The sequence below is a fragment of the Alligator mississippiensis genome, chromosome 14 (assembly GCF_030867095.1).
Source record: "Alligator mississippiensis isolate rAllMis1 chromosome 14, rAllMis1, whole genome shotgun sequence".
Classification (NCBI taxonomy): Eukaryota; Metazoa; Chordata; order Crocodylia; family Alligatoridae; genus Alligator; species Alligator mississippiensis.
The window spans coordinates 6,334,157-6,361,915 of NC_081837.1; the positions used below are offsets into that span (position 1 = coordinate 6,334,157).

The 27,759-nt window shown below is 48.9% G+C and overlaps 1 protein-coding gene and 1 long non-coding RNA gene across 10 annotated transcripts in view; one reads left to right on the forward strand and one right to left on the reverse strand.

The window, feature by feature from the left end:
* The window catches only part of MSI2 (musashi RNA binding protein 2), a 340,247-nt gene that overhangs the window by 11,175 nt on the left and 301,313 nt on the right, over window positions 1–27,759 (reverse strand). For 3 of the 9 annotated variants that reach the window (XM_059717433.1, XM_019493293.2, XM_059717434.1), the window contains exons 11-12: window positions 24,957–25,019; window positions 8,017–8,193 (exon numbers count right to left, since the gene is read on the reverse strand). The exons of 2 other annotated variants lie outside the window; for them this stretch is intronic. In XM_059717433.1, coding sequence (XP_059573416.1) covers window positions 8,017–8,193; window positions 24,957–25,019 — 240 coding nt within the window. Of the gene's footprint in view, window positions 1–8,016; window positions 8,194–24,899; window positions 25,020–27,759 lie in introns of all 9 variants that reach the window. 4 more of the 9 variants (XM_019493297.2, XM_019493296.2, XM_019493294.2 and 1 more) reach the window with 3 other exon arrangements.
* Window positions 17,722–19,433, forward strand: LOC109284573 (uncharacterized). The gene is made up of 3 exons (XR_009456697.1): window positions 17,722–17,875; window positions 18,010–18,742; window positions 19,184–19,433. It is a non-coding gene; the product is annotated as an uncharacterized LOC109284573 (long non-coding RNA).

Below are 27,759 nucleotides of genomic sequence, written 5' to 3' on the forward strand. Positions count from 1 at the left end.
ATAAAGAAAGATCAAAACCAAATAAATAAATAAATAAATCAATCCTGTAGGATCGTTACACTCACCTCCTTAAGTGGAAGTAAAAGGAAATTTAACGTGGGTTTGGTGTGTTTTGGGTTTGTTTGGGTTTTTTTTGAGACGGAAAAACAATGTAAATAATAAATGATGCTAGAGGAGAAATTTAGATCTTAAAGCATGTTAGATGATCAGGTCTTTGGCATTTCTTGTAATTGCTCCCGAATGTAAAATTTATGAGTAAAAGGCCTCAATGCAAAAAAGAAAGGTTAGCAGGCTAGGAAGATTCAAATGGAAATGGTTTGCTGTGAGTTGGAAAGCTAACTTATGTCACTTGTGAGGCCCTTACAGAAGTGCACAGAGAGTTTGCACCGTCAGGCCCAACCCTCAACATCCCCTCGAAGCACAAGGTAGCACGTATACGTGTACTGCGACCTGCTCGGCGTTGGTGTTACGGTTCTTCACTTATTCAGGCTTAAGAATAAAGAAAGGATAAAAACAGCAGAAGAAATGTCGTCTGGCACGACTTATTACTTTTTTTTCCTGCCTACGACAGATAGGGAAGTTTGTGGCTTTAGTCAAGATCAACTCCAAAGAGGTGGGAATTTCTATTCCTGATCTACACCGCCAGTGGAACAGATCGGTTCAACCTCATAACTAACGGCACGGGCTGCCCTATCAAGTTAGACACAGACAGAAAGTCAAATTAAATGCTGCAAAGTCATGCCCAACCTTTCATTACCTCTTAATTATTAGTATAAAGTAGCTATTAGAGACGGCCCCAAGCTGCACAGCTTTGTATTTCCCCCATTGCTCCAGGCTGGGTGGGTGGAAACGGGGTTGGGGGTTTTGGCCTGTCCCTTGGCTGAGCCTCCGGCAAATGTTCAGGAGTAAAGGAAGTGCGGCAACTGCGTTTAAGATCTTTGCACTGAACACATTTTTTTTTAGAACGGACTCCGATTAAAAATAAAAACCGTTTGCACCAAAATTTGATGCCGCTTTCGGGGCCAGTGGCCAATGTGGCATTCAGCATTGCCTCAGGTGTCTTAAGTCTGTCAAGACGTGCTTGTTCAGGATCTCCGGTGCCACCCAGAAGCCCCCGCTGCGGTGCATCACGGAGAGTGAAATACGTCTCAAGTGGATGAATTAGCCGGCAGAAATCCTAATGGCAACCGATTGCTTGGCCACGACACTACTTTTTTCACAAGAAATGGTGCAATGTGGCTCTCAACTGGTAAAAGGGGAAAGTAAGTAGATCATCTAGGCAAGCAAGTTAAAAAGAAATAAGGGGGGAGAGAGTAAACATTATTTGGAGTGCGCTGGAAAAACAAAGCACCGTTTTTAATATCCAGGATTAAATGTCAAGATAACTCTTGGCCTTCTCACTCGCAAAGAAAAACACCCAGCTGAGATATTCCAAAGCCCTTTCTTATCTCGCTCTTCCACGCTCGTTTTTTTCTCCCAGTTCAAGCAAGTGGACAGAGGTTTTACCGACTAGTCATACAAAAAACCTAGCTCGCCCATCTCAACAAATCCCCGGGCCTCAAACAGGTCACAGAAGGGAAGGGAGCCACTGCAAATTTACCGGGCGCCCAGTTGACCACGATGTGGAGAGGGCATTTGGTAAGGAGGACAGACACACGGTCCTTACAGGAAAACGTGCCAGAAGGCAGCTGGAAACAGCGCCCGGGACTGAAGAACAAAGGAGCCCCCAAAGTCCTGCCGTCACCCGGAAGTCACAAGCTGCGGCTAACGAGCCCCCATAATAAAGAGCGCCAGGGCTTTGAGAGAGCTCTCAGACTTGTGCATCCACGACACGGAGAAGGCCGGAGCGCCACTTCTTTCGTTGCGGTGCGTGCGTAGGGAAGCGAGGGATGGCGACGTGTGCATTACTATGCAAGGCAACACGAGGCGACTCGCCGTACGGGTTTGGAACGGGCCGCGTCTTAACGGTGCGGCTCCTAGCGACTCTCTGTGCACTGCTGAACAAGCAGGATTCGCCTGATCTTAAAAGAAAGGTGATTTTTGAAGCCTGCATTTCACGATCTACTGGGAAAACCCAGTCGGAACAACGTGGTAAAGAAGCAATTGGGAAAAATGACATGGAAACGCACCAAAAATTTAATTTAAAACAAGTTTACGTACCACGCTAAATCTATCCGTGGCATAACCCACTAAAGCTAAAGGAGACTAAACCTGGGATGAACATATCCCTCTGTTTGCAAGCTACAGCGCTCTAAATTATGCCATTTAGAAAACAACAGCTCCGACAGCTTCTAACGAGCCGTACAGGGATCCAGCACCGAGCGCTGTGCTGTGAAAAACCATAAGGCAAGAGAAAGTAGGGCCAGAAGCAACCAGATCAGAGCACGTGTCCTTCTGCAAGCACCGCATACAGCCCCCCAACAGAAGAGAGGAGGTATTTGCCTTTTATCGTGCTGCGTGGGTGGCTTCGGCTGGTGGGGGCTGGCGGGAAGGGAAGAGGAACGACGTGTTTAAAAGACTCGAACAGTTTCACTTGAAAATGCATTTGAAAGAGCGAACGGCTGGGGCAGGAGTGCTCGGGACACTGATGCTGAATGCATTTATCCCGCGATTCCCGAAGAAGCACCTACAGGAACTACCCAACCAGAAGTGAGACAAGGAAAGGAAAAACTATGAGCTGGAGGCTCAGTGAGGTGTAAATCTTCCTCGCCCGCAGGGCAAGCTGTACTGATTTTGCACCGGATGGAAGTCCTGTTGGAAGAGGAGGACAGTCAAGCCACCTCTCAGCAGAATCAGCTTTGAAGACTCCCCGGCTCTGATGGACTGCATTGAGGCCGCCTTTCCGCGCTCTTGCAATCTGCTGGGGCGCTGAAGTGCAGCTTAGGTGGGGGAGGAATGATCCTGCTTGTTCATTAAAAACGATGGTCCTGGCAGAGTAGGACGCGGCATGTAAGTGAACTGCACAACAGCGTCGCTCTGTTCACGGTGACAAGCGGAAGTTAAGCCCACTTTACTGAGCAAATGCTGACCCTGCTTTGGAGACTGATGCTGCCCTGTGCACAAACAGATGCTAATACTTCACCGGAAGAAGATTTCATTGCGTGCCGAGCTAGAAGAAAATGGGACAGGGCAGAAGTATACCCTGTTAGGTACTGAACATCCAGCAGGCACCAAAGTGGTCTCAAAGCCACGTTTCCCAGGCTTATGGACGCTCGGATTCACCTCCTGGCATGCCTGACTCATGTCAGCATGCTGCTAGCTGTAGTAGCGCAAGTCATTTAGCAATAAGTCATCATACCACCACAACTAATAAGATATGCATACACGCCAGCATCCAGAGTATAAGCTCTGCATCATTAATTTGCAACTGCAAACTCATACGTGGATGACAAGACGACATTTGCTTTATCAGTGTCTTCAAATCTAGCTGAAAGGGGCTGGGGGGGGAACAACCTGCATTTACAGCTGTACAAAGCTTAGGAACAGTAGTTTTCATACATCCAAAAATTTGTTGGCAACTGTTTATTCAAACACCCGTCTGATCGTGGGGATGTAATACAAGAGCAAGGTAATTTTCTATCCGCTGAACATCAATTTAATACTACATAGTGATCACAGAACTGACTGCAGAAATATGTGCCGCACAAAAGCACACCCACTGATCCATTATCTTGTAAATACACTATAGAGGTTTAGGATGTTCAGACTCATCTTTGTGCGTGGCCTACAAAGTAGGTGGCGGCAGAAACTTTATAGGAGGGTTTGGAAGCTTTTATAGAGCTGACACTTCGCTCTAGGCCGAGTAAATGAAACAGGAAAGCTCTCATAATTGCCAGGAGACTAAACACTTTGCAGAAAGCCATATTTTAATGATTCACTCAGCCATGATGAGCTGCTAAATATTTGCCCTCTTACAATATCAGCGTCTGAATTCAGTGAGATCTGGAGATGTTTTTAGAGTAGATTTGAAAAAGCAGCAAAAGGACCTTGAATGACTTCTCCGAGACAGAGAAACGTGAGGTGCTTTGTTAAGAAATGCGTATTTTCTTTTAAGCCCGGTCTAATAGAAACCTGTGAATAATTTGATTCTCAGATTAAAACCGAGCGAAAAACAATAAAAACGTAAAAATGGTTTCAAGCCACAAAGGAGAATGAGGTCATATTTTTACTCAAAAGTTTCCAATTATCACCTCAAGCACAGGAAAAGGAGAAAGCTGCCCCAAACTACTGCTGTTTTTAGCATGGGGGAGCAAAAAGCATTGAAGAGCCGTGCCTTGCAATAAAGCTCTTGCCTGAAAAGAAAGCAAGACAATTCTCCAGGTACCGCTTAGGGGCAGAAGCAGGTACCGGGTCACAGAAATGAAAGGTTAGAAGCGAGTTTTGCTGACATATTGCTTGGGGACCGTGTTGTGCGGTAGCACTGGAGGAAACAAAATGCTGGGTTTTTGGGTCCTAGTCTGAGCAATGCTGTAATGACACGCTATCCGGCTTCTATCTCCAGCTCCCTTGTGCAAAGCAAGTGTTTAGCTTACCATTAAATACCCTCTCTAATGCCTCAGCATTACCCGGGGTAAGCACAGTCACCTCCTCCTCCACTTCTGGGACTGAATCATGCCCGTGACATCTCGTGGCTCAGACCACTCACTTTGAACATGTCTTAAAAGGTTTGACCCAGCAATTGCACAGGAAAGCAATTGCTCCTGCACAGAGCATCGTGAGGGTCTAACGCTTCCAGCTTCATTCACTCCAACCTAAAGAGCTTTTTACGCGCACGACACACGTTTCGAGGGGTTAGTAGCATGTATCGGAGCAGATTAGGGTCAAGAGAGGTAGGCAAGTCTGGATATGTCTGGGATTCGTCTCTCGCCCAAACCCACAGGTCCCGAGCACGAGGCCTTTTCAGACCCAGCCAGCCACCCCTTTCCAGGGATTATTTTACCTTGCGGGTCAGGTGAGACAACGCCTAGAGCAGCGGTTCCCGAACTTTGATAGATTGTTCACCACCGACCGAAAACGTGACAACCTTCAGGACCACCAGCAACTTTTTCAGTTGAACCTTTTTGCCATATAAAGTATTTATAATAAGCCTGTTAATGTGCGGCACTGACAGGTTGCCTGCGTACCACTGGCGGTACCCATACCGCAGGCCGGGAACCGCTGGCCTAGAGCAATGGCAGTCGAGGAGAGGCACGCGACTGACCTGGCAGGAATTGGGGCACGGGTTTGCTTTATCCGGTGCTTGCTTTGCTTTGTTTCCAATTAGCTGTTGGGCTTATTATGGGGGCAGTGACTTTTTGTCTCTTCTCTGAACTAGGTGCTAATCTACTTTGTGGTCTACGGGGACTGGAGAACATGCCCTTCACCTCCTTACCCGTAAGCAGGTGTGCAGGACAGGTGAGACGGGTGGGCAGGGGACAATCTCCCTGTAGGCCCGGTGCAAAAGAAAGGAGTGTCCTGAGACCGCCCCTCCTGCCGTGCACACGTGCACACCTGGGAAGTCCCGCAGGGAGGCTCCTTTCCTCCTGACTGCCTTCAGGACCCGGTCCGACACAGCAAGCTGCTAAAAGGCCCTTTCAAGGGAGCTCACCGGCACATCGGTATAGCAAGGAGGGAGGCCAAGACTGACGGTAACGTGTGGACAGAACTTCCCGTCGAGCCCCTTGCAACCAGAGGGCAAAACCCACTTTGGTGGGGCAGGAAGTCAATCCCAGATCCCTTGAGTCTTGTAACCACCAAGGAGTCTTTCCTTCTCTCTCACCTCCCTTGGACTTTGGAGATTTAACGGTGCCTGCATTTGACAGCGACTCTTGTCATAGTTCAACTCCCGAGGCCGGGGGGGATTTTGCCGAGCTACGAATTGATACTTGAAAGGCCCCACAGGTCTATAATGTGATAGGCAGGCCTAGAATAAACTGGTTCAATTTGGTGGTCATGAACTTCTACGAAGCTCAGGTACGGCAATATTTCTGGAGAAAAACATCGCAAAAAAATGATTGATGACTTTTGGGGGGGGCTGTTTAAATTGAGGTCACCGGGGTTGACAACTGAGAAGAGGGACAGGGGAGACCTCTTGATAGGAAGGGATGTAATCTCCATTTTATTGAACGGCGGCTCTAACTCCCTGCCGAAGGCAGCCTGGGAAGCTCTGTGCCGCTCCCGAATAGTGGGAAGCAATAAAAGCGCTAAAAAATAGGTTTCAAACTTTCTCTTGGATACAGCGATAGCACAGCAGAGCAACCGGTCTGCACATTAAGGAAGCTCTTGGAGCACATCTGGGTCTATTAGCCCCAGCTTACACAAAAGACTTGACAGGAGCCTTCAGACATTAAAGACCACCCGAATACTTTTCAAAATAGTGGGGCAGTTTAACCATTTTGGCCACATTTCACCCCGAGTAATCTTTTGTCTGATTTCAATTCCCTTTACTTCGGTTCCCCAGGATAATTTGCCCCTTCTTGAACTCAAGGCCGAATAGTTTTGCCAGGCGCTGTGAAAAAGCAGCCAGTATTCCCCGGAAAGGGCTGCCTTTCCTGCTGTCCTTTTCCAGGCAGCGCGCGCCTGGTGCAGCGCATTGCGCCATCGGGGACATAAAAAGGTCTTGGGGACGCATTTGGCTCTAGGGAAATACAAGTTCATCATCATTACACTCTCTCCCTACGTGTCCTCGGTGATGTCCGTGCTCCAACATCCGCTCCCCGTAAGGCACGTCTATAGAGACGAGCCTTTTCTTTCCAATAATAAAAAGGTAAGCGACTTTTAAAATATCCCGCTAACTTCCAAATATTTCTTCTTGGCAGCATAACACCGTCCTTGCTCTTTGTAGCAGAGCCGTCTTCATCGACTCTTCACATGCGCGTAGCTTGCTTTCCAAAGTGCACTTCTACCAACAGCCAATTTATGCGAGGAAGCCAAGCCGCTCAAGGCATATGAGAAGGTTGGAGGCTCATAACACTACAAAATATTCTGCTGGGAGCGATGACAGGGAGAGAGCTGAGGCTAGCTTATCTGGTACTTTGTCCTATGAACTGCCATGTTAACATAGAGCCTGCTCACAAATTAATCCAGTGTTGAACACGAAAGGTCACCATTGAAAGATAAACTCTCTTTCGATAAACTCTTGAGAAATTTCTAAGTCATGATTCATTATGACATTTGCCTTAGCATATGGCGTATTACGCTGAAGTGGATTCAGAACGCCTCTCCAGGAGGGAAAAGAGAGGGCATTTTGTTAAAGCATGACCAAGTCGGGCAATGAAATGCCACGCAAATAAACTCAACCAATTCAATACCTAGGAAGAGGGAGATTGGGGCGGGGGGGGGGGGAGGAAATGGAGAGATGTAGGTATAAGGTTACTGCTGTACATGAAAAACTTTGCAGGATACAGGAATTAAGATCAATCCATTGCAGGCGTTTGCATACTGTGGAAGTAAATTACACATGATGACAAAATAACACTCTTAAGCACCAGGAAGGTACATAGTATTTCAAAAAAGAAAGAAACCAGGTGAAATATTTAGAGAGGTATAAAACAGGCATATCTGTTTCTCTTGGTATACAGTCTACATTTAACATTCGGGCATAAAATATTCCCCTCCCACAGGGTTGAGAAACTCAAGCCTCAAAACTAACATAAAAAAAAAATAATAAAATGATGACTTCTTCACCTCAACTATAATTTCTCAAGGATCAACAAGAGCCTGATCCAAAGCCCGCTGAAAATGCTCTGCTCAGGGATTTGCAGGCTTTGCAAGGCGAGCACGAGCGTTAGGATACCGCCGACTCGACCGGGCTTTGGGTGAGGCCCTTGAAGAACGCAGGGCTTTCATCATCCATCCGACCCTGTAGGGTTAGTAGAAAAACGGCAGTCAAAAATCACGGACCCAAGTTAAAGGGCTTAGGTGCGGTTCTGCAGTGGACTGAACTGGCATGCAGGCCCGGTTTCGTGCGTCATTAAATAGGCGACGAAAAAAAAATCATCTTTTGTTTCCCCCAAAGGAATGAAATGCTATACAAACCTGGGCTCTTAAACTGATCCGGGCTGGGAAGGTGGTGGAGGGGGGAGTTACTTGCTGAAGCAGCGTGCTCGCTACGAAGCATCTGAGCCACCCGAGGCCCCATGGAACCATAGTCCGCATACGATAACGGAGCCCGTTGGTCACCGGGCGAAGAATAGAAACCGTAATCAGGGATCCCTGGAGATACAGTGACTCTATCATTGTGGATACTGGATCGTTTCTTATCATTAGTCTTTTCAACGTTATTTTTTTCTTTTCTTTTTTTTTTTTCTTTTTTATTAACACAAATAAGAGAAAGAACACTGCAATTTAAAGAGAGAACGGTGCAAAACTTGATTAGAGCAACTCAGGCATCTTATCCAAGCCAGCGTAGGGGCAGAGGCAAGAGGTCTTCAAGCTTAAGACACACCGCCGGAGGAGGGGCCGGCTTTCCCCTGCCAGCGGAGCACACTCTTTTAGCATGAAACACAGCATCCCAGTTATGACAGTCAGAAATACATTTCATAATCAAGAGCAATGGCTGAAAGCGGAACTGAGCCAACCGGAGCGACCTTCATCGTAGTTTAGCCAAGCCCGCTTACCCCCATCAAAAATATTTGTGGACACATCTTTGTTTCTCAAAGAAATGCACGCATTTCCCCCCAAAAGCGAGCATCGGCATACACCCACCAGGACACTAGAATAGACCCCCTTTTTATCTCAGCACCAACGAAGCCAGATTCTCCCAGTTACATCAGCATGAATCCAGAGGAACGAGTCACGTCGCGGGCCTGACCGCAGCTGAAAGCCGAATCTGGCCCCTAAACATTCAGCATGCATCTCGCTTTAACAGAGGGGTCGGATAGCAAATGCAGACGTATCTTCAAGCGCCACACGAGAAGCAGGGAGCGGCTTGCGTTTAAAGGAAGGAAAATCGTGACACGCTCCTCTGGAAACAATTTCTGTGCGCTGGATAAATCAGGCTCCGAGCTGATTCCTTCAAGAGGAGCCCATTTGATGGGCTTTATTAATAATAATAATAATAATAATAATAAAAAAATAATAATAATTGTAAAAAATTAGCAAGGACGAAGATGTGCTCGCTCTTTGCATTGCAACGCGCAGGCTGCTGCTGCAGGAGGACACGCCGAACACCTGCAGACCTGCCGCTCCTTCACAGCTATCACTGGTGACCGCTAAAAGCAAAAGCAGACCTGAGCTCGCAGGGGCTGCGTTGGAGGAGAAGGAAGAGGCGGAGGTAGAGGGGGGTGCAGAAAAAACAGGGAAGGCAAGAAACCCCGCCATCTCATGACCAGCAAAACGGCCCCCCCACCCGGACAGACTGCTGCCCGGGCTACCTGCAACCTGGCCCCGGAGTAAAACAAAGCGCGAGCGCACAGAAGAACCGAGTGGGTTTTTTTCACGCTGTGACTCGAAAGGTCTTTTCTCAGCTGAAGTCTCCCTCCTCGTTTCAGGCCCCGTTGCTCCGTGGGCTCTTTTTCGCGCCGCGCCCATCATCTCTTTGCACATTTTGTTTTTCCCGAGCTCCTCTTTGCTCCTGCTTTACTCTACGGCGGTTGCACACGCTCCCCGACAACTTGTTGAGCTGGGTCTCTAATTTCCGGACGGCTCGCCCCTCCGCCTCCCCAGCAGAAAACAGCCAGGCGCCATTTGGCAGGCGCTGCCGCCATCCGCGCTTAGGATGACAACTACACGTGCTGCAAAGCAGCAGGGCATTTCCCACGGAACGATCATTAAGACAAAACGCCTTAAATCAAAGCCATTACCCGCTGCCGTGACTTAGGGCTCGCAAGATTAGGCTGCTTCAGTTCGTTATGAAAAATTCATACGACACACGCTGCAAAACAGCTCCTTTTCTTGCTGAAAAGGGGTAAGCGTTTAACGCTGCCGGTACAGATGTAAGTGGAGGCTGGAACAATGCAGGGTGACAGGCACGTCAGGGAGATGCCGTTCGGCAAGAAGCTCTTAACGCAGTCAGAGCCGGCAGCGATGAGCTGGGGAGGGGTAACGCCGGATGGCACAGCCCCGGAGGCAAGCGGGAGCCACCGGAAGATGCCAATGGGCGACTCTTGTTGGGCAACCCAATTCTTTTGGTTGTGGTTTGGGGGGCAGCGGCCCAAGCTGCAAAAGGATCTAGAGCCAAACTTTCATAAACTTGGAGGCTATTTTAGTGGGAGGGAAGGCTGCTCCATAAGCAGCTAATCTGGGGTTCACTTGGATGCCATGTCTCATAGTTGCATGGGTTTAGGTGCACAGATAGCATGTTTTATTATATATTAGGTCCTGCTGGGACTTGAGTCCAGAGGTTCCTGGCTGGAGGGTCTTACCCCTCCATTCAGGGTATATATATATACATACATATATATGTATGTATGTATGTATGTATATTTATGGCTGGCACAGGCACCATAGAGTGATATACGGACATCCTACATTTTCAAAGGCGGCTAATGGTTATGGGGCTGCCATTTTTGGTGCCAGCTTGAGAGACCGAAGATAAAGGTAGTTTTCGGACATCACCGAGGCATAGATCATAGAAAGTCAGGGTTGGGAGGGACCTCAGGAGGTCATCTAGGAGCTTCAAATGATGCCCCTTTGCAGTGGGACAACCTGAACCACCCATTGCTCTAGGTACTCCCACACGTGTGTGCAAGTTCAGGTCTCACGCTGCCGTGCACATAGTGCTGCAAAGAGCAGAAGGCGCTTCCCTCCCTTACGAGGCTGGAGGCCTCCATTAGTATTTGCACAATGCTTTCACGATACAGAGGGTTAAGGAGCGGTAGAGGAGCAAATGCTGCAGGTGGAGCCGCGGGAGGCGTTGTGAGGGTGGCATCTCCACTCACAGATGCGAAGATACAGGGTAATTAGCTCTCCTGCCTCCAGACACTAAGACGAGCACAGTACACTTCAGCATGCTGTATAAACATCAAATAATTTCATATCTGCACCCCTCCTCGTGAGCATTATTAGTATGATTTCCCCCATTTTCCAGGCCAATGTAGCTTTCAGAGGAGCTGGGCACTCACACCCATCACTGAAGTGGGTGCAGGTTGGTCCCCTGCCACCACTGACATGGAACTTGCCTGAGGCCACGTAGGCAAGACAGCGGTGGAGATGCCCTTGTTCACTGGTCCTGTTCGGGGCCTTAGAGGATACCGCCTCTCCGACTCCTTACAGCAGTGGGGCAAACAAAATCAAGCTCGCTTTTAACCCCTGCACAACGTGCCGACAGGCCTCTGGAGCGCTGCTACTGCGAGCAGGCAGAAGCAGCAATAAAAAAAGCCCGAGTTCTCCCCGCTGCGCACACAAGTGTTTTCCAGAAGGGACCAAGGGCAGCAAGACGGTGCTGCACGGGCACAGCGGACAGCGCCTCTTACAAAGAGCCCGGGAGAAGACGTGGAAGTCGAGCGATTCCAGAAGCCCGAATCGTTTACCGAATGCTACGACCATCGTTTCGATGTCACACGTCTCAGGGGGAGATGTACAAGTCGTAGAGAAGGCAGAGGGAAATAAGGCATCCTAAGTACCCTCTCCTACCCGAGCCCGACGGCAAACAGAGCTCCCTTGCTTATCATTCAAAACCAGAGACCATTTCCCACCAGCCAGCTCAGCCTTGCCCCCTGGAAAAATCAAGCCGTGTTCTTTCTGCTTCGTACATCGCCGCCCCCGTGGGGCCTGGCGACCACGGATCCACGGGCGAGGCACGGGGCCGTGACATGCAGCTGTCTCTCCTCCGCAGGGCTCTTCGCCTGGCACTAACGTGGCCTGGAGTTGGTCAGCACCCAACAGACACTGCGAGCAGGTATCTGCGGTAACAAGGTATGCTATTTTTCTGCCTGCCGCTGCTCTTCAAAAGGCTGTTCTGTCTCCGCCGTCCCTCTAGAAATGGCTTTGCACATCACGCTATTGCTCGGATAACAACAGAAAGCAGCGGGTGGTGCGAAGTGCCCTCAGGCTGGCAGTCACGACTGGAGCGAGCAGCGTCACACAAGGTGCTCCTGTCCACACTACGGCTTGCACGAATGACTGACCTCACTTCCACTAACAGCAACAAGCCCTGACACGGCTCACACCCATGCTTTTGAATGACCCCGAACCCCTGCATGGCTCAAACCCACACTTTTGAATGACCCCAAACCCCTGCACGGCTCACACCCATGCTTCTGAATGACCCCAAACCCCTGCACGGCTCACACCCACACTTTTGAATGACCCCAAACCCCTGCACGGTTCAAACCCACACTTTTGAATGACCCCAAACCCCTGCACGGCTCACACCCACGCTTCTGAATGACCCCAAACCCCTGCACGGCTCACACCCACACTTTTGAATGACCCCAAACCCCTGCACGGCTCACACCCACACTTTTGAATGACCCCAAACCCCTGCACGGCTCACACCCACACTTTTGAATGACCCCAAACCCCTGCACGGCTCACACCCACGCTTCTGAATGACCCCAAACCCCTGCACGGCTCACACCCATGCTTCTGAATGACCCAAACCGCTGCAACTATGTGCGGGGCTCCAGCTACGACATGGCTGTCCCCGCCTGTCCACTATATAATGCAACCCGAGAGTCGGGGCGCTGCAGTTCCGACTGCATTTACGTCCAGGGTCCCAAAAAACCCAAGTGCTTAGAAAGGAGAGAGAGAAATGCCTTGGGGCACGGCGTAACGCTTCCTGCAGCAGCCGTGCAGAAGCGGTACCGTAGCGAGCCTGCCTCCCACCTCGGTGCTGCCCGAAAGCTGTACATCTCCACGGGCCCGTCTCCTCCACGACAGACGAACGCATCGCTCAGCTTCGCTGCGATTCTTTTTGGCGAACCATCAGTCTTTATTGCCTCATCCCATTTTCCATATTGCAAGTTAATGGTGTCACTCGCGCGCGGGGGCCGGAGCACGACACGGAGGCCGCGCGAAGCCTCGCTTGTAGCCGCCACGATCAGGGAGCCGGCTCTTGTCACAGCCCTTACAAAAGGATCTCCACTCAAGCGGCTCATCTTTAATCATTATAAAAGCACAGAAGTTTAATCCATTTTTGATGTACGCGCTAATAGCTCGGTGTCCTTGAAGTTCAAAGTGGGCTTCGTGCATGTCGCTAATTAGCCGAGCAAGCAGCCATTCAGCTCCCTCTCATGTTTCTAATTAGATTCTTAACAACAAACAAATGTCGACCTTACAAAGGCTGTGCTACATATTCCTCCATTCGTTAGACAGGTTGGGAGGGAGGCCACTTCCACGTTTCGGCCCCGCCACCACCGGAGCATCGGGCGCCCTCCGGCAACACCTTCCCTAACCTCCGGGACGGACGGTGCCGCTCGGCTGCGCCGTGACCAAGGGACGAGGCAAGTCGTGTCCATGGTGCGGGTATATGGATGGTGGCACCAACATAACCAAGGGAAAGCCAGCTGGGCAGGGGCTGGGTGTTGTGAAGGCAAGAGCCCTTCCAAAACGCCCCCTCCCCTGCCGTCACCCGGGAGCGCGGAGGAGGGTCTGGAAGGAGTGGGGATGTTCGAACGTGCCACGGCTTTGGTTGCACGATAACTTGGAGGGCTCCATCTCCCCAGTGCTGGGGCGCAGCTGGTGGCTGCGGTCTTGTACCGGCATCATCTCGATTTGCCCCGAGCGCATGGGGCGATGGAGCGACAGGAAAGCTGGGGGCCTGGCAGCATTGGTGCTCCCAACCGTTGTTGGGAGCAGCTTCAGAAGCGCCCTCCATAGCCCCCGCCGTGGCATGCCAAGTTGTGGAGGACATGCTGGGGGATCAGGCAACCGGGTGGCTCTTGGATGTATGGAAACACAGTCCCCAGCCCAGCACGGCTGCAGAACAAGAGCCCATGCCTTGCAGTATGGCTGCAGCCCTTCCAACAGCATTACTGATGGGGTACCGCGGGGCAGCCACGTCAACTCCACTAATGAGGGCATCTCATTTTAAGGTTAATTGAGAACCAAATACATTTTTCAACTAGACCTCGCGTGCAATGCTTAGGACTGTTTTCATTCACTTTTCCTCTAAAGAATAATAGAAGGGAGGGGAAAAAAAATGAGAGAGCTCTTCTGCTATCTCCCTAAACCAAGATGAGAGCAGACCAAATGAATAAAGGCAACATTGGCTGTATCGTTATATTGACATTACTGTGATCGGCAGTGAGGTTTCCTTTCCTTCTCATGCAGTATTACAGTGCGTGGCACATCCTGGGAGAAGGGACCTGTTTCTTCATAAGTTGCAACCTTTCCGCTTCAGAGCTGGGAGGGCCGACAGGACCCAAGGGGTTTAGATACCCAAATCACACTCAAAGTAACTTCCACTAAGACCCTTGGAGAGCTCATCCCAATTCTTTTCTTGGGCTCTCCCAATTCTTCTCTTCTTTTCTTTGCCTTCTTTCCTTCAATCACTGCTGACGCACCTGCCCCAAGCTCTTCTTAAGTTATTAACCTAGGCTCCGGTCTTTCAAAACCCCTGGACACTGCTTAACGTTGCGGCTCCAAGCTGGACCGATGAGTTCAGCCCAGCAAGGCCACTTCTGGGCGCAGACTTGCACGTCGATTCAAGATCTCGCGACAGTGTCCCGAGAAGCACCGGGCACCCTGACCCCTGTAAAGTTCGCCGGGCATCACAGGTACCCGGTGCTTCTCGGGATGTGAACCCAGGATAATATCCGATACATATTCCCAGCCTCTACACCCACTCTGCCAAGAGGCAAACGGGCTGCAGCCACCTACGATCTTGTTGCATTGTAAAATCATTTCCTAATAATTTTTGCTATTTAAAGCAAGGAAAGAGTGAATCTCTGGCATTTTCACCTCTCATTGGGTAATAAGAAATCTGTCACTACTTTTACCATGGGCAACTGCATTTGCATTAATTGTTTACCACAGCCTGGACAGGCCTTTTATTAATATTAATGAGTAACTGGGAACAAAGGGCCCTTTTATTTTTAGCCTACTCTAATTGCGTAGTAATTACTCATCTACAAAACAAATGAGCCGAACTCCATTACCATAGCAACCGAAACTCCGGCCTCCCACTGTAACACATTAACCGGCTATCATTCCTGTTAATTTTAAATTGAAGCCTTTTGTACAATAACAGACAGTAGAAGAGGCAAATTAAACCCAAGCCAGGGCTTCATTTCGCCGCATATTTTAAGTCACAACAGCGGTCCGGGCGCTGCCGGGGGACGGTCTTCCCCTTCTTGCAAAGCATCAGTGCACCCAGGGAATGCAATAAACCCCCACGCGGCTCCATTTTCTTTTTCCTTGTCCACAACACCCTTGTCCTGCACAAAGCCTCGCTCCGTCAGGAGTTTACACAAGACAAAGGTGTTACACCGATAAGAACGAACTAGTTCAACGCGTATCTGATACTGCGGCCACGTTGAGCAAGGCCCCGACCCCTGACAAAGGCAAAGGAAAGGCTCCTTCCCAAAGAGATCGGTCCACTGCACGCTGCCGGGGGCTGCACCACCACATGGCCCACGTGACAGCAAACATCGGCTCTCCGCCACCCTCCCCTCCCATTCGCAGCTGCACGATTTATGGACAAAAGTAATATTAGGGAACTATTCTGAGCTGCCTCCTGCAGCTGGTAGGAACGAACAACCAGCGCCATGCAAGTAGCTGCCTCTGCGCTCAACTCGGCAGGAGTCGGATTTTGACTCCGCAGATACCGTCCACCCGTCACGGGAGCTGCCCATACTGGATTTGGTCCCTGGTGCCAATCGTTCATCAAGCCATTGAGACAGCTATATTTTAATCAGCCCGACCCCATGCCGCTCACTGCCGGCAATGGGACGCTCTTTAGCAGAAGGGGTAAGCATTCAACGTGAGCCCGCAGAAACCCATTTGATCCACCGTTAGCTGCTGCCAAGGCGGTCGCAGCCTGTAGTGACACGACAGCGGTAACCTAACAGGACTCTCAAATAAAACGTGCAACTCAGAGATGTCGGAGTATAGCCCGGGGTGGGCAAAATGCGGCCCGCGAGCCAGATGCGGCCCTCCAGGCCATTCTATTCTAGCCCCTAAAAAATTGAGAAAATTAATATTTATCTGCCCCTGGCTGCCTGTCACGCAGCCCTCGATGGCTTGCCTAAACTCAGTAAGCAGCCCTCCGCCCAAAATAATTGCCCGCCCCTGGTATAGCCCCACCACTTTGCACCCGAGTGTCTCAAGGGCTTTGGCTACACTGACTGGGGGGTGGCCTGCCCCGCCACGCACACATCGCAGAGGGGAAAAACTGAGATGCACAAAGATGACGCCAGCTACTTGGCGTCATCCAGCCAAGTAGCCACGAGGCCCGAGCCCTTTCTCTAGCTACCAGATGAGCTGGCTGCACGAATGCGGGTTGTTTTGGGGATTTTTTTTTTAAACATAATATAGGCCATAAAGCCCAATTCTGTCTTCCCTGGCTTTTACAAATCAACTATCATCGTCAAGTGAATACCAGAATAGATGGATACAAAAGCTTCCTATAGCGGGGGGGAAAAAAAGACGCCAAGGCACCGTCTCAAACAGAAGGGAGAGGAATCATCTGTTTTCATTGCCTTTGCTGCTCTCAATTCCTATCAGAAACATTGGTTTTTATACCATTTGAAACATACCTTGCAAGACTACCGTTGTGCCACCTCGTGGATAACAGCCTACTCGTTCTGCCAGGTAAAGGAGCTCGGTCTGCAATGATCCCTGACTTGGCTCACCCTTTAGGCTTACAGCACCTTGCTGAACTGGGACCGCCGCACTGGAGGGCCCTGGTTTCAAACCCTGCTGAGAAGGGTTGGTCTTACTACAGCAAATATGGAGTATGCCAGCCCAAAGCACTGCCCTTTCTTTCCAGGGGAGAAGGAAGGAAAGTGCCGCCACGTGAGCTGGCTGCGCCAACACTTCCCGAGAACAGAGTTGTAACGATTCAAAACCTTCAGCATTTGGAAATGGGAACGTTTCTCTGCCTGCCTGATTAGCCTGTTTGGATCACAGTATGAGCCTCATGGAGCCACCACTTGGCATATATCAAGTGAGGCACCCTGGAAGCCAAAGCGATCTCGGTGGAAGAGTGTTTTCCCATTGAAAATAATTCCACTGATTGAAAAAACCATTAAAAGTTAGCTGCTCCGTTCATTAAAGATTAACTTATACTGTACTTAAGTCTGCACTTCAGAGCTGGTCACTAATTGCACAGGAGATGATTTATCAAGTGCACAGGATTTTCTATTACAAAATTATTGATTAACGCTGATGTGTTTTAACCACAATAGACTCTAACCGGGAGCCTTGTAAAATGACTACAGCCGAGGTCAGTGCCTGGCAGCAGAAGCAAATTATTTCAAATTTACTGAAATTTTTGTATGGCTCTGTTGGAGGTTGTGTCCCTCGAGGATAAAGAAAAATGTCTCCTACAATAAAGTAAGATAAACAGGTATTGTGTGCGGTTTGAACACCAGAATGCAATTACAGGCACGCGTGTTCGTAATGGCTTCGAAATTACCTGGGATCTACGTCTGGCTTGAGAACCCTTCGGAGAAAGGATTCTGCTTTAATTTATTAACAATAAAAATCCCGTCTTCAGGAGAATAGGGGCAGAGCCCATAGACGGGAGAGGAGAAAGCCGTCCCTAACAAGGCCGAGTAATACTCCCCAGTGACATGCGGAGCGACCTCCTCCCTGCAAACCTTGCACAAGTCTGGAAGAGGACGGAGCATTTACCCATCAGACATGTGCGCGGTCAGTGCAGAGTTTGGGTCCCTTCATTTCTTCGGCCTCTTTAAAAGACGACATTTTCCTTTTGTTTGCATCCAGCCGTTTAATCCCCCTGCTAATTTAGCTCATTCGACCCACTGGGAACCGGGGACTCTTAAAGCAAGTATGTACATGACCCAGGGCCGTGCTCCCCCCTTCCCTCGGAGAGGCAAACATTTTTAAATGTGGCTTCTCGCACCGGAAAGAGGAATAAAGGATAACATCTTATGCAGCCGCTAATTTTCTTTTGCTTTTCAGATGCATCAACTCTGCCGAGTTGCAGTTGCCAGCCTCTGTCAAGTAATTACGGGCTGTTCCAGTGGAGTGAGAAATTTCAGCCTACTTGCTTTTCCCAGGTGGTCCACTTGTTAGGTTCTGGCTTTCGAGATTACATGCCTTGGATTAAATTTTATGTACTTTTATGTAGTAAAATAAAAAGAGGAGCGCACTTCCATTTCAGCGCCTGCCCCAACGGGGAACGCTCTAGACGGGCAGTATAAATTCCAGATTGGTTCAGCGAGGATCGTTCGCCCGGGCCTCCTCCCGCCGCTTAAACGGGGCGATCCACACGCCTCTCACGTCGTGCACGCCGACCAACTGTTGCCCCATTTTTTTTAATTTTTTTTTTTTTTATGGCTGTAATTTGCTAACGCAATCAGCACTTAACGACGAGACTAAATTTTTAGAGCACCTTATTTAAGTGTACGGCGTGGGTTTCTATGCCGCGTGCAATTTGCTGCTCTGCTAATTTTTAGATACGTTCCTTATTTAATCATATGTCTTGCACATTAAACAGTGGGTCCCCGTGTCTCTTTAGCAGATTGAAATCTAAGGGGGAAATTATTCTCCCCCTCCAGGCGTAAGCGTTGGAAGTCCTCAGGAGCAATAAAGGGAATTGTGCGCGGGGACAATATAGCCATCCGCAGGTTTCTAGTCGTGTCAGCTCCATCCAGGAAGCTCTTTGGCTGATTTACTTTACGTACTATTAGAGGTAAGGAGCAGATACAAATGTTTAATTGCATCTTGAAAGCACCTTCCAGATACTTTATTTCTTTTAATAACATTTGCTGAGATAAGCCTGCTAAAGATTGGGCTGGACGTACGTGATGGGGGATGAATGTGCTCGCTCAAACCTAGCAGCAGTTAGGTTGCAAACAGGGCGCCGGACCGGATGGGGGAAAGCAGCACTGTAGGGTAGCTTTTCTACTCCCAGCAGGATATTTTCTGACAAACCACTGTGCAATTCAGGACTTGAATTATTGGCTGTTAGATCTATTGACGACCGCTTCCTTTCTAAAACACTTAAAAAGCGGAGTGCATAAAATTGGGCGCAAGAAGCAAAGACGTTTGCTGGCTCAACGGTAAAGATGATGAACTTGTCTTGGAAATCCTTATGCCGATACCTCCGAAACGTTGGATCTTAAATTTACAGATGTTCTCTCAAGCTCGGCCACACGGTGATGGACGCAAACCGCGCTGGCGCAGCGTCTGCTGCGTGACACGGAGCAGGTTTATGACCTCGATACAACCTCCCTGCGTCTCAGAACGGTTTGTTGGAAGCTATTTTACGCAGATCGATATGGTTTAAAGTATGCAGTGGAGTGATTTAGGTTTGGCATACCCAGTTTAAGACCGCTGAAGAATGAGTCTATGGGCTAATGTAGACGAGTAACAGGTTGATGAAGAAACCATGATGGTAAAATGATTTAAAAAAAAAAATAAATCTTAATTCCTTTTTTAAGTAAAACTTCTAAGAGATCATATTTATGTTCAAAGTTTTAATGCCTGCAATTTTTTATTTGAAAAAAAAAGCAAAAAAAGAAAAAGATAAATTTACTATCAACGTAAGAGTATGCGCGGGTTCTTATCAGGGGAGGATGTAGGTCACCTACAGCCATATTCAATTTATTCTTGGAGTTTAACAAATGCGGTACTATGGATCCAAGCCTTTAGCAGCGCTCTGTTTTGTTGAAAGCCCTACTCTTTCAATCAGACCAATGCTATGCTTTTGACTGCCACGCTATTTCAAGTTGATGATGCCTATAATATCAACTCAACAATGCATGTTCTACAACTACATCTACTGCTACCAGTACGACTACTACAGTGCATGCATTTAGTTCAGTCCCACAGATACATACACTCTAAGAACAGGCAAGGGGAGATGTGAAATGTTTTACGGGACGACAGGTGTTTTGTTTTTTAAGTACGGGAAATTAATAATAATAATAAGAATAAGAATAAGAATTAAAAAAAAAAACATCGAAAGAAAGTGTACAAAAAAAAAAACAATAAAAAGAGAGAGACATTTCTCAAGAGCTGATATGAGTCGTTTCTTGAATCGTTTCATCGGAACAAGCAAAAAACATGCAACCAGCTGCTACTAACAAGAAGCTGGACACTGAGAGAGGATTAATAGGTGTGGACAAACCTTCCCGCTGAGCGCGCTCAGAAGAGTGTTTGAGAGGAGGTGTGCACGTCCGAGTGTAAGAGAGGCCGGAAAGAATGCCTCAGAGACACCCTCTCTCACAGCAGCCCCAACCAAGCAAGAGAGAAAACAACAAAACATAACTGCTCACACTCACCATCAAGGTCAGTAGCTCACGTTACTCGAGTTGTTATAGCCGGCAAGTGTAAAGTACAGTACGGGGTTCTTGGGTGCTCACGGCTCAAAGGCAGCATTTGCAGTTGGCGACTGGCATGCACAAAAAAAATCGAGGTATGCTCGAGGGGGGCGGCGGGAAGAAGAGGCGCAGCTTCCTCGATCCACGCCGCGACGCAGCCCTGCTCCTGCTCTGCTCGAACGCCTCCCGCCGTCACCCGGCCCGCCCGGAGCGGAGGTAAAATGCTGCCAGCATTTTCACCGCCAGCCCCAGGGTGAGGTGCCGGTGACGTCCCAGGAGCCAAGCAGCAGAGGACCAGGCCTTATCACGTGCATTATCATCGGTACTTTATTCTCCAGTCACGAGGGAGAAATGGGGGGAGCCGGAAACTCGGAGCCCGTCAGCTTAAAAAACCGCCCCCCAGCTTTCTGCCGAATTTCGGTTGCCATTTCCCACACCCCCCACTCCGGAGATTTTTTTTTTCCAGGCTTTTCCTGGATTGCAGACAAAAATCGGTGGAAAATATGCCAGGCGAGATTAAAAGACAAGTGACACTGATAGTGAAGTTGTCTCCGAGGAGTTTGCAGCGTCGAGGCTTTCAAGCTTGCTAATTTGCCAGAACTCAGGGCCCAATTCATTAAAAAAAAATTAAAAAAAAATACAAGGGCAGATGAAGTCATCCAAGCTGGATTTAGCCATGCAGCTCCTGCTGAAGCGAATGGGAACCACGTGGCTAAATCCCATAGTCACATTTGAAAAATCTTTCATGGCTTGGGTGTGGGGTACACAAAGAAGGGAACCGGAGCGCGTGCCCTCCCGATACCCAGAATAAACTCAGCTGAGTGTGCACGGAGAAACGTACCTCGTCGCTGATGCGACAAGACCTTTTACCTCTAAACAGCATCATCCGTGCTTGCATCCCTGCAACGCCACGAGAAAAAAAGGGGTGAGCAGGAAACCAAAGACCAGAAAGTGCAGAATCACAGAAATGATTAGTGACCAAAATGGGTCACGATATGGAAATAGCCAGCCAGCAAGCTAACTGCGCCCCAGGCAGAAATGATCTAGGCAAAACCTTTTGCTGACTGTTGAGCGAACGGGCAGCTCCTCCGCTCTCAATACGAGAACATCACCTTACAATAAATAGGGGTTGCTGCTGCCCAGACACCCCGAGTGAGGGGCCTTTGGAAATGCAGAGTTAAATGTCTGGCAACACGGCTAGGTTGTAGGTGTGAAAAAGATCTTAGTTTACCCGTGGTCCAGGTTTTCAAAAGAGCTCAATTCCCCTTCAAGCACCTCAATGAAGTGGCCTGGTTTTCAGGGGATACGGTCTACGCGGAGTATTTGGGGATTAGATGGCCACTCCACGTGGGTGACTGAATGGTATTGGCGGGTGCGGAGATCACTGCGGGCTGGGAAACCAGCCCTGGAAAGGTTTTCTATTCCAAAAGTCATCTGGATCGAAATGAACCCAGCTGAACAGGAGGTATCAAGAACGACCTTAGACCCTGAACCTGCTATAGTCTTACTTATGCGTTGGCTTTAGGAGCCCTGATGAAACCAATGGACTCAATAATGGCAGTCACGTTAAACCCTGGGCGTAGCTAGAATTGGGACCTTATAGCCAAAGGGTTTCATTTCGAGCGAATTGGCACTAGACGAGGGACAGGCAATTATTTCAGCGGTAGGGCCGCTTACTGAGTTTTGGCGAGCCATCGAGGGCCGCAAGACAGGCAGCCAGGGGCAGATAAATATTAATTTTCTACATTTTTTAGGGGCCCCGCGGGCTGGACAGAATGGCCTGGCAGGCCGCATCCGGCCCACGGGCCGCATTTTGCCCACCCCTGCACTGGACGGACAACGGGGCTCGGTGTTGTCTGCAGGGAAAACTGCTATGGAAACCCCATCTTTGCCAACCCAACAAGGCTCTCGAGCTGTGAACTGGAGGAAGAGGGAAGGGGCTCTGCTCTCACCTTTGCTGACAGCCAACAACAAGCAGCAGCTCAACACCGATGGCTCTGCATTTGGTGGTTTGAATCAGAAAAAAGCGTGCAAAGGGAGTGTGCACGTTTATAGATATAAGAAAAATAACCCAAATTTTTCTTGTAATGAATTGGGCCCCTTGAGGCTCATTGTACTCCGCTGCTCCCGGACACAATTCACTACCACTGCCCCGCGAGGGGGACGAGACCCAGACGCCCCGTTCAAAAACTCTCTTGCAAGGGGAAGGACGGCACGTGAAACGCCATCGCTCCGCCAGCCGCGTTTCACTGCAAATGGAAACAGCCTCTCGTTTCAAGGGATTCGACTGGTTTTTTTTGGTGTTTTGGGTTTTTTTTCTTCCTCCTTGAATTCGAGGGGGAGTGGGAGGAGAGAGCTAGCACTCGGTCCAGGCAATTTTGACAGGCCTTTCCAAACTCCATACTGCTCTTTAGACTTGCCAGGCAGGGCGGTGTTAATTGAGGGTTAGATTTAGTTTCGTATCGCAAGTTCAAATTAAAAAAAAGAAAAAAAAAAAAAGGAAAAAATTGAAAAAAAAAGAGAAGAAAACGGAGAGGAAAAAAAAAAAACCGAAACAAAACCCCACTCAAATCAAAAACAAATGATTTCAGGCACAGAATCGATCAATGCTCAGTTCAGTTGTAATGGGCACCAAAAGCACTCGGAGTAAAAAAATATGAGTTATGGAAGCAACATTCATCTAGCCAAACCCTCCGTGCCTCGCTAAGGGGCAACTCACCAGGTCTGTTTGCACTTAAAGCAAAACCTGAAGGGCAAAGCATGAGGAAGAGGCGGCCGTGATTAAGTCTGTTTTCCTCATCGAATATGTAGGATTGATTTTGCTTTTGTCTTCATCAAAAAGGGAAAGCGGGGGGGGCGGGGAAGAGAAAGAAAAGGAAGGGGGAGGATTCCCACAGCTGTCTGGCAAGTCACCCCTTAAGCTCTTTCTACATGCCACAAAATAAAACGGGTACGGATGATCCTTTGTAGCCCCGCAAGCAGTGCCAGTTTGCATGGAACGGAGTTCTCCTGACCTCTCACTTTGGCCTCCAGAGGATTCGCCTCTGACTCAATGCGTATTTGGGTGGTTGCCCTCAGGAGCCCTTTGTGCATTTATTCCCCTTTCCCCCTCCCCGCCAGACCCTCGCTAGCAAGCCTAGACGTCGGCCAAGCGACTGAAAACCTCCCCTCCAGGACTGAGTCATGAGTAAGCTGGAACCAGGTCCCATCACCTTTTTGGCTGCGTGTCTCGTATGGACGTGATTTCTGGACTGGTTGCAAGGATGCTTTTTTTTGGGGGTAACCCTTCCCTCTTCTCCTCCCCCAGTACCACTATGGTCAAAAGCAAGAATAAAGGGTAAGATGAATCCACAGGATGATCAATCAATGCGAGCATATGCATAAGATTGGAAGCAATTACATCTACTGGGGAGGCATAGCCGTGCCCTTTGTTCTTGCTCTGGGTGGACAGGCAAGGCACGGGCTGGGAAGCAGACGCAGAATAGGGTGCAGGTGAGTTCACAGCCCACTCATGATTGCGCTGAATGCTGAACTGCCTCAGCAAAGCCCTAATGCACATGTTCCCCTGCGTTGAAATCCAAGGGTAATAAAAGTGATAGGTAACAATTTATTTATTTCCCTTAAGGGGAAAAAAAAAAAATAAAATAAAATTTAAGCTTTTGGAGGGGCAGAAAGAAAAGCTTTAACATTTCTCGCCAAATCCGGGCCGGAGTTTGCAGTAGGTAACAAAAGCAGTGGGCCGGAGAAACAAAGCGCTAAGCTTTAAATGGCAGGCAAATTAAAAATAATACTTGGAAACCAACAATACAACACATGTGCTTGCAGCGGAGCCACTTTGATTTGGCTTCGTGTAATGCGTATTGATTGCCTGTACTTCAGGTAGCGCTTACAGCTGTACGACCCAATTAGAGTTTCAAAGGAAAGCAAATCTGGAGTGCACACGTGAGCGTTTTAGCATCTCTTATAACGTACGGTAGCAGATGCAATGCTTTTGTCTTCGGCAGAACAGACGCTCTGCTGGAGGAAATTGCCATTCTGGCAACCAAGTTGTTTTAGGGTAAGGAATATTATTTTGAGGGTGAGGTGCAAGACAAATTTAAAAAAACCCCCCCAACAAATATTGAGGACAGCTTGCCACCGTGCCTTAGGGGCCTCCAAGAGGCCCGGATCCTTACCCGGGCCCATGGAGAGCGAATGGAAGACCAAGCTGCATTGTTAACCCGGTGCAAACTTCACGGGAGAAATGAAAACTTCCTCTTTTTTTTTTTTCCTTTTTTTTTGCCCTTAAACCGAAAACGAACAAAACAAACATAAAAGAAACCAAAATGAAAGGACCCTCATTGGACAGTTCTCATGGAAAACCTCCTGCCGCGTGCTCCAGGCCTCGTGGCCTCTGCTTGTCGAATGGGTGGGTTTTTTTCTATTTTGGCTTGGTTTGGTTTTCAGGTCCCCAGGATAGGTGTGAGGAAAATCAGAGTAATGATGGACAGCTGCAGCCACACAGAATACCGACAGAGCTTTTACCTGCCCCTGCATTCTGCGGGTATGCCATGTAGCCGCCTCTTCCACAGGCCCCCCTACCTGATCCTCTTGCTGCCGCCACCGCTGCTGCTGCTACTGGTCCATAGGCTGCTGCCGGAAAACCTAGCCATGGAAAAAAGGAGAAGGGTAAAGGGAAATATCCAACGAACGGCAAGCGTCACGCAAACAGGGCAGAGTACTGTACTGCGCTGGGGCACAACCATGCTCGATTAAGGCCAGCGATTGCCAAAGGGCTTGGTGGTTTGGGGGGGGACCTCCGATCAGGTGCCTTAAAAGGGCCAAATAGTCAGAAAGTGAATATTTTCACTCTCCCAGAAAATTAAGCCCCTTCAAGGTGGACCCCAAACTTGAAGCCTTTTGCAAAATGTTGGCGGTCAATTGAAACGGCTGTATGCTCCGAGGATGCCTTTTTATCCCGAGCAGCTGGCCTGGGGGCCACTGCAAGCTGTGAAGGACCAGGATTCATTCACAAGAATGACTCGCAGCGCTTAGCTCCTATCATCTTACTTCCTGAACAAGGAGGATAAATTCGTTTTGGTCTTTGCTAACTTGCAAGAGGAAAGTCTGTGCAGTTTTGGACACACAGCGGTAATGATAAAAAAAACCCAAAAAACCACCAGAAGGGCCTGGTTTCAAGATGACAAGGTTGCTGGGATCCAGTAGAAAAAAAAATGAAAATCGCTAGAATGCATTTTAACAGGGGGAAAGAAAAAAAAACAGCTTTCCAAAGCAAAAGAGCAGCAGGCCAAGGAAGGCCGGGCGATATGTCCTATGCAGAAGGGACGGTGACACTGCACAAAAACGAGCTGTCACGTCTGCGGGATTTCCGATGCTGTTGCTTTGTGCAATGGCCAATGATAACAAAAAGAAATCTGCCAGGGACACTGAATTGCTCTTTTTTTCCCTTTTAAAAAGGGGGCAGCAACAAGGAAAAGGTGATCGACTGAAACACAAGATACCCCCTGCTACGAAGGCAGCAAGAAGCTCTGAAGGAGTCCTGGCTTTGGCAAAACTCTCTTTTTTTTTTTTGCATTGGTTTTGATGACGCGCAAGACAGGTGAAACTTTTCGGAGAGTCACTAACACAGCACCTTCCCCCTGCGCACCCTCTGCAACTTGGATCGCGGCTGCCTTGCAACACTGGAGAGACCACAAGAAAACAACCGAGACTTTTAAAGAAGCAGGTGAGACAGCGGAAGAGAGCAGAACAAACTAGAGAGAGAGAAACAAAAAAATCCAGAGAAAAATCAGCAAACTACAAGCCCGCTACCTCTATAGCTATCGTCCTAGCTACAAGTAAGGACGGGAAAAAACAAAAAACAAAAACTGAACAAAGACCAACTAGGCTAACGTAACTCTACGCTATTTTAAAACATCAATTAAAAAGACATACTTGCATTTAAATATGGCAATAGGGCTGTTGGGGGAAAAAAAAAGAAGTCCGGGTAAATATATGCACAGCGACATCGGGCTAACGTCCGTTCCTGTTCCCACCACGCGTGGTGCAGCAAAGCCAACTATCTGGTGCCAAAGTGGATCTGTTGGCTCTTACTCTGTTGAGGAATTGTTACAAACCCTAAAGAGTAGGATGCAAAGGGAGACCTGTTTGGAGGGATGGGATCAAGAGCCTTGGGAACAGGCTCCTGATTCTCCAGCACAGCCCTCGCATCATAATTACTCCAATGACTTTGCAACAAACAGAGCACCTGCAGGTCAGGCCTTGGGACTGTATGTCCTTCTCCACCTGCCTGTGATGTGCAACCTGTTAAATTCAGCACTGATCCATAGGAAATACAAACGCTTGGAAGCTCTCGGGGGCTCCCTTGAATTAGCCCCAAAAGTTCAGGTGAGACCTGGATTTTCCACGCAGGGATGTGCCTCGGCCTCATTCAAACATGTTCCCTTCAAGACCCAAACCTGCCTCGAAGCACGAAAGCTGGAACGTGTGCTTCTCTCACCCAAGACTGAAGTGATGGATAAAAGCGACGGACAAAAAACAAGAACGGTCTGACTCGGGCGGTTTCCTCTTCCAGCAGAAAGACTCCGAACAATAGATGCAATTTATGCCAGAGCCCAGTTTGGGCAGGCGTAGGGAAAATTAATCCTCCAGATACTTTATTCCCAACTGCTGATGAAAGCATCTGTGCGACACTGTGCTTCGCACAACCAACATCTGGCCTACCCAAGCGCTGCTAGGGAAATTCTTCCACTCTGCAGGGCTGAGAGTATTCTGGGTCAGGAGAGAGGGGGGGAGAGCTAATTAATAAAGGGGATTACCCATTCAGAGATTGCCTGCCTTCTCCTCCTCGCCCTGACTCAAGCAAATGCACTGAAAGGTACTGGGCCCATCTGGAAAAATCATTTGCTAGGCACCGTGATAGTGTCGGGCTCCTTAGTGCACATGCAGCGGTGAATATGATCCTCCTTCTTCATCTCACGTTTAACCTCGAGTCAAAAAATGGACACGTTATTCCTCGATCTGTAGCCTCGTTAGTGCACGGCACGCCGATCCGTGGCAGGCTCTACAGTCGGAAAGTTTCCTCCACTTTCGCACGTGGTGTCTGCGTCATTAGAGTACCCCCGCAGTTGCGGCCCTCCATCAAAGCTTTGACACTTAAGTAATACCTTTAATTCACTTATCTCCAAACGAACCTCACCAAGGCGGGCAAAGAGCATCATCTCTGCTTTGCAGATGGGGTAAAACGAGGCATGAAGTAGCTGAGGGACTGCTGCAAGCTCACGCAGTCGGTGGGAAAGTCGGGAACAGCAACAGCGACCCAAGCACCAGTCATAAGCTCCACCCACAAATCGTGCACCTCCTCTGTGCGGCATGACATGCCCCA